The sequence below is a fragment of the Entelurus aequoreus genome, linkage group LG10 (genome assembly GCF_033978785.1).
Source record: "Entelurus aequoreus isolate RoL-2023_Sb linkage group LG10, RoL_Eaeq_v1.1, whole genome shotgun sequence".
Lineage (NCBI taxonomy): Eukaryota > Metazoa > Chordata > Actinopteri > Syngnathiformes > Syngnathidae > Entelurus > Entelurus aequoreus.
This window is the reverse complement of record NC_084740.1, coordinates 3,289,028-3,295,878: the sequence shown is the minus strand read 5'-3', so window position 1 is coordinate 3,295,878 and position 6,851 is coordinate 3,289,028. Positions and strand designations below refer to the sequence as shown.

General features: G+C 39.7%; 1 protein-coding gene across 2 annotated transcripts in view; it reads right to left on the bottom strand.

The window, feature by feature from the left end:
- Window positions 1-1,286: 1,286 nt before the first annotated feature.
- LOC133658160 (bridge-like lipid transfer protein family member 2) overlaps window positions 1,287-6,851 on the bottom strand; it is a 28,547-nt gene continuing 22,982 nt past the window's right edge. For both annotated transcript variants that reach the window (XM_062059839.1, XM_062059840.1), the window contains exons 34-40: window positions 4,452-4,538; window positions 3,980-4,090; window positions 3,767-3,902; window positions 3,562-3,686; window positions 3,383-3,484; window positions 3,174-3,308; window positions 1,287-2,111 (exon numbers count right to left, since the gene is read on the bottom strand). In XM_062059839.1, coding sequence (XP_061915823.1) covers window positions 1,926-2,111; window positions 3,174-3,308; window positions 3,383-3,484; window positions 3,562-3,686; window positions 3,767-3,902; window positions 3,980-4,090; window positions 4,452-4,538 — 882 coding nt within the window. In that variant the 3' untranslated portion in view covers window positions 1,287-1,925. The remainder of the gene's footprint in view (window positions 2,112-3,173; window positions 3,309-3,382; window positions 3,485-3,561; window positions 3,687-3,766; window positions 3,903-3,979; window positions 4,091-4,451; window positions 4,539-6,851) is intronic.

The window sequence follows — 6,851 nt, the reverse complement described above, 5'->3', positions numbered from 1 at the left end:
CCCTGCAGTCATTTGCGGCTCCTCCAACACCAACATTATTGTTTTTGCACTTTTTGGCTTCTTGTTGAATGACTTTTTTGGGTGGATTCGGTCTTGCACGTGGAGGGTTTGGGTGTGGGCTTTGGTTGATGTGGCACTCCCGTCGGGGGGTGCATTCTACGGCAGGGGTGCATTAACCGGCACAAGGAGGCGGGATTACTGCGAGCCTCAGCCAGTGCATCTTTTGCAGCAGTTTTATGATCGCTCAGCACTAAAAATAGGTTCCACACATACAGTTGTTGACAAAATACACTGTACATTATATACCTCAGCTAACTCAACTATGGAAATGTATAATATAATTCATATAGCAATACGCTCTCACTGCACAGCAGGCCAGCAGTTAGCCCAGTCATTGTGCACAATCCATGTTGAGGCACCACAGTGACGTGCCTCAACTGGCTGCACCGTCTCTTCTCACTAATTGAACGGCAAAGAGAAAATTCAGCGATTTTGAATAAAAATAATCTAAAACTGGTGAAGTTAAATGGAAAATAACTTTATAGTATAATCAAGCTTGGCCCGCGGCTTTGTTCAGTTTTACATTTTGTCCCACTTTGTATTTGAGTTTGACACCCCTGCTCTAAAACAAGGGCCTGAGAAGACATTTTCATGTCAGGAGGCAACCGGTGGATTGCCATTGTTTAGGATCGGTTTGAAAATGACTTTTAGAGAAGAACAGCAACTACATGTGGCTTCTTCCACTGGGACACGCCACCTTTTTATTGCTAATTAAAAACACTTAATGATGATACTCTATCTGGTGCTCAATGTTCTGTCCTATTAAGGCTGCCCTCATTGGCTTCCTCTAAATGGGTCAGCTCAAAGTTGGCCATTACATCTGCGGGTGCAGGACTCAAAGGGAAAAATCATCTAGATACTGTATGTAAACATTGACCTTTTCTTAAATCCATGCACTACTATCTACTATTTCAGCTGAAACTTCTGGCTCTATGAACTTTTAAGTCTAATTCAACCAAAGTGTCCGTGACAAGTGTTCTTAAAATCGCACAAAACCTCTGCGATTGTGTATAAAAAGTCCTCATTATCACTCAACACTCCGTTTTCACTTCACCGTGTCACATTACCATCAAAGTTAAGGTCGATTTTTTGTTGTTTTCATGTTTGGCAATGGTTCAATTCTTTTTCAACGTAAGAACGCTAATATGGTTGAGACTGGCTCACTTTCTGAAGTATTTAGAGCTAATGTTAATCTACTAAATGAAGTGTGATGAAGGGTTATCAAATACAATTAAACACTTTTATTGACAAACATTAAGCCACAAAAAGATGACAGAAAAAAACATATTTCTTTGTTGTACAGTTGAAATATCAATATCAGTCATTTAACATTTTTAAACTGAACTGGCTCAGCAGAACAGTTGTGCAAGTTAGTCTAGAAAAATACTTTGCATAAAGAAGTGCTGTATTGTTAAAATTACAAAACATATTAATAGGTCAAAGCAAATGCTTGTGTCTGTTTATCTCTAACTGCAGGCTGACAGACACCATTATACAAAACTGTGACAGCATTTATCAAAGCTGTAATTGGTAAAAACATAGCAATTTGTGTAATTACAGGATTCTTACAGCAGACAACATAGACAAGGTTCTGAAGGTGCTTTCTAACGTTCCTGAGCCAGCAGGAAAGTGAGTTGGCAGTAATGTGCAACCACCAATTGAAATGTAGTGACAGCTGGATGGCACACAAATAAACATTACGTAGTATTTGGTCATTAATTAATCAACAGGCACCCAAGGGTTGCTTTTCTCCACATTATTGTCCTAATTAAGCCCAACAATCAGCAGGATTAAATGGCACAAGTCCAAATATGGCTTGATTTGCTCCACTAATTCCTGTATTTCGTTAAGATGCCAACAGTGACTCACTTGCGTCGACTGAAGATGCTTTTCTTGCTGGACGTTTTGTCAGCAGTGCTCAGACCTATGAGGAGTCGTGCCTTCTCATCTTCCTCCTGCTGCTGAAGGCTGTTGTCCGCCTTGCTATCAGACGTCTTCCCCCGCAGGTCCAAGCCCGTGGCGGGCTTTAGACGCAGCTTCTCCTTTATCATCTATGCAGGAAACAAGCACATAGTACAATTGCAACCTTAAGGGAAGTTCAAAGCATTTACATATAGATGGAAGCGTTAAAAGAGCCTCTAATATGCAATTTTGACTTTTTCATAATGTATTAACATTGAGTCTAAATTATTGTCCAAAGTGCAGCTGAGATAGGACCCTTGCAACCCCAAAGGGACAGGAGTTAAAAAAGTATTAGAGCTGTTAACACAAAATGTGTTCAACATTTGATCATTTGTTTCCTTACCTTAAAACTGCTGATTATGGTGTACTGTTATCACTAAGTATTTCATTATGGTGTACTGTTATCTCTAAGTATTTGATTATGGTGTACTGTTATCACTAAGTATTTCATTATGGTGTACTGTTATCACTAAGTATTTCATTATGGTGTACTGTTATCACTAAGTATTTCATTATGGTGTACTGTTATCACTAAGTATTTCATTATGGTGTACTGTTATCACTAAGTATTTCATTATGGTGTACTGTTATCACTAAGTATTTCATTATGGTGTACTGTTATCACTAAGTATTTCATTATGGTGTACTGTTATCTCTAAGTATTTAATTATGGTGTACTGTTATCACTAAGTATTTCATTATGGTGTACTGTTATCTCTAAGTATTTAATTATAGTGTACTGTTATCTCTAAGTATTTAATTATGGTGTACTGTTATCTCTAAGTATTTAATTATGGTGTACTGTTATCACTAAGTATTTCATTATGGTGTACTGTTATCACTAAGTATTTGATTATGGTGTACTGTTATCACTAAGTATTTCATTATGGTGTACTGTTATCACTAAGTATTTGCCCTCATTATCAAACTACATTTTCCTCCTCACTAGCCTTATTTTTGCCTCAAACTTAGCAGGCTTGAAAATATTGTTTTCTTTCTTTTAGTGAAGCTGCTGCATCTCCCATGACGTCCTTTCCTCTAACCTGCCGTGAAAGAGAGACATCTTCTCCCTTTGACAAGAGTTTTTCAGTTGGAGAGCGTGAAATGGAAAGGTGTTCCACATGATCTGGGTTTGACACAATGTTGCATACTTGTGCGACAAGAGCTTTGCGACTGTCTCTTTTAACAGCCATGGCGAAGTCCAACCACGTCCAGGTGTTGTTGTGGTACTCTAAACACGGCAGGACCAGGTTCAGGTCCTTCCAGTCCACGCTACTCTTCTCGCCCTGAAGAGGTTTATTGATTGATGTTAACACAATTATAAGTAAAAAGGTAAGATGGCCAATATGACACAATTTACCTTATAGCTGACACAGAGCGGCACTTGAGGAATTTTGACGTAGATAAAGGAATTGTTCATGGCCGCCCTTTCTTTCATCTTATCAATGTCATCAACAGGATGCTGATGGGGGGGAATTAGAGGCACTGTTAAGCATCTCTGTTATTCATTTCAACACCACACACAATACATGTCAATACCTCTGGAGGTTTTCTGAAGGACCTTCTGACCCCAGCAGTGCGGTTGATTCCCTGAGTGACACCTTTACTGGACCCCATCGCACCTATGGTGTCTTCAGATGACTGTCGAGTCTTTACAGGGATACCTTGGATGCAGAGAAGATGGCATCATCGTCAGCACCACTTTACCGTCTGGATGATCCTGCATCCCTACAGAGTTTCATACCCGTGGTAACCAATCTGAACTTGTCTTCCTCATCAGCAACCTCTTCCTCCTCAACATTTCTTCCCGGGAAGAAAAATCCCATCATTCTCTTGAAGAAGTGGTACATCAGTTGGATGGTGAGTGGCACCACGTTCACCTCAAGAGTAGAGCGTTTTCATTTTCAAAGTGAACATTTTTGGTCAAAACATTGTGGCTAGAAGTGTCCAAAGTTACTTCAAAGTGTTCCTTGACAGAGATCCCGCCCACAGGGGGGCGCACTTTACTGAAGAGGCGCAGAGCAAACTGTCGTCCTGATTGACATGCACTCTGAGGGCGAAGCACCACCTGTTTGAGATAGATTGGAGAGAAAAAGCTTGATCTTCTGCTCTTTAATGAAGCTATTTTAAAATGACACTATTGCACATTGACAGCAAGTCCAATTGTAATGAATCAGGCATGCGTCACTGGACAATACTTGTGCATGCAAGTGCCAGTGGGTGATCTTATCTGGACAAACAAGATGGAATCAACACATACTTCAGTATACTTATTTTTAATGTACCAGCATTGTACATACCTTTAGCCGCTAGACACAGGAAACCAGGCGGAGAATATAAAGAGAATGTAATAGACACTGTCGCCTTTGTCAAAATGTCATTTCCAACTTAACTTATCTGCATTTTGTTGACTCCAAACTCAATTTTACCTTGTATGCTGCATTGGGCAGAAGATTGTTCATTGTAAACCAGCCTAACTCCAACAGATGCTCTGCAGTGTCATCAGACTTGTTGAGCTATAAAGACAGTCAAAAATCAATCACAAAGTAAAATCAGTTATGTAGGGATAGGCATGATTAAACAAATTTACATTTGACATTGGAAAAACTTGATCGAACTGAATTGGTTTGAAAAAATCTAAAAAAAAATTGAAGGCCTACTGAAAGCCACTACTAGCGACCACGCAGTCTGATAGTTTATATATCAATGATGACATCTTAACATTGCAACACATGCCAATACAGCCGGGTTAACTTATAAAGTGACATTTTACATTTCCCGCTAAACTTCCGGTTGAAAAGGTCTATGTATGATGACGTATGCGCGTGACGTCAATAGTTGAAGCGGAAGTATTGGGACACATTGTATCCAATACAAACAGCTCTGTTTTCATCTCATAATTCTACAGTATTCTGGACATCTGTGTTGGTGAATCTTTTGCAATTTGTTTAATGAACAATGGAGACTGCAAAGAAGAAAGCTGTAGGTGGGATCGGTGTATTAGCGGCTGGCTGCAGCAACACAACCAGGAGGACTTTGACTTGGATAGCAGACGCGCTAGCCGACGCTAGCCGCCGACCGCATCGATGATCGGGTGAAGTCCTTCGTCGCGCCGTCGATCGCTGGAACGCAGGTGAGCACGGGTGTTGATGAGCAGATGAGGGCTGGTGTAGGTGGAGCGCTAATGTTTTTAGCATAGCTCTGTCAAGGTCCCGTAACTAAGTTAGCTTCAATGGCGTCGTTAGCAACAATTGCTAGGCTTCGACAGGCGGCATAGTATTAACCGTGTAGTTACATGTCCAGTGTTTGGTTCGGTGTCTCCTGATAGTAGTATTGTTGATCTTCTGTCTATCCTTCCAGTCAGGGGCTTATTTCTTTTGTTTCTATCTGCATTTAAGCACGATGCTATCACGTTAGCTCCGTAGCTAAAGTGCTTCACCGATGTATTGTCGTGGAGATAAAAGTCACTGTGAATGTCCATTTCGTGTTCTCGACTCTCATTTTCAAGAGGATATAGTATCCCAGGTGGTTTAAAATACAAATCCGTGATCCACAATAGAAAAAGGAGAAAGTGTGGAATCCAATGAGCCAGCTTGTACCTAAGTTACGGTCAGAGCGAAAAAAGATACGTCCTGCACTGCACTCTAGTCCTTCACTCTCACATTCCTCATCCACGAATCTTTCATCCTCGCTCAAATTAATGGGGTAATCGTCGCTTTCTCGGTCCGTATCGCTCTCGCTGCTGGTGTAAACAATGGGGAAATGTGAGGAGCCTTTCAACCTGTGACGTCACGCTACTTCCGGTACAGGCAAGGCTTTTTTTATCATCGACCAAAAGTTGCAAACTTTATCGTCGATGTTCTCTACTAAATCCTTTCAGCAAAAATATGGCAATATCGCGAAATGATCAAGTATGACACATAGAATGGACCTGCTATCCCCGTTTAAATAAGAAAATTTCATTTCAGTAGGCCTTTAACCCAAACCCATGCTGTGCAGGCGCAATGAAGGCCTGCGACCAGCAGAGGGTACACAACAAGTTTGCTATATTGTTATTACTATTAGTAAATAAATAAATGATAAATGGGTTATACTTGTATAGCGCTTTTCTACCTTCAAGGTACTCAAAGCGCTTTGACACTATTTCCACATTCACACACTCATTCACACACTGATGGCGGTATTATTGTTCTTTCACTTATAGTGTACAAATGTTCAATGGTAATACTGTGTTATCTGTCTACTTCACTAATCAGTTTTTGAATTAATACTGGTGTCATATTGTTGTTGTTGTTGTTGTCGTCCCTCTTCTTTCTATGTACTCCTGCTTCGGCTCGGGTGTACCAAACACTTAAATATATCACAACATTTAAATAAGTTAATACAAATAATGCCACGACAGAAGTATCCCACAATTATTTTTTGTTAAGTAAGTTTGTACACTACATCATTTCTTTTACCTTTACGGAAAGTAAAATTGAGATCAAGAATACAAATTGGATTTACGACCACATACAAAAGAAACTTTGTATTAAAAAAAAAAAATTCACAATTGTACTGTTATTCCTAACACACAAACAAATCTGTTATGTATGTTAAATATGGAGACATAAACATAAAAAATTAAAAAAAATCGTAATTAAAAAAAATACGGGTCCAGGTCCCGAATTGTAACTTTTTAAGGTGAAGGCAAGTGTTGCCTTAGAGGAGGTCTCATATTTTAGGGCACCAAGGCTAACATTATTTTCTTTCCAGGCATGGGCTCCAAAGCATGCACGCATACATATACTTGTTTTTAACTCATTATTAATATAAACTTGTCAGCTTTT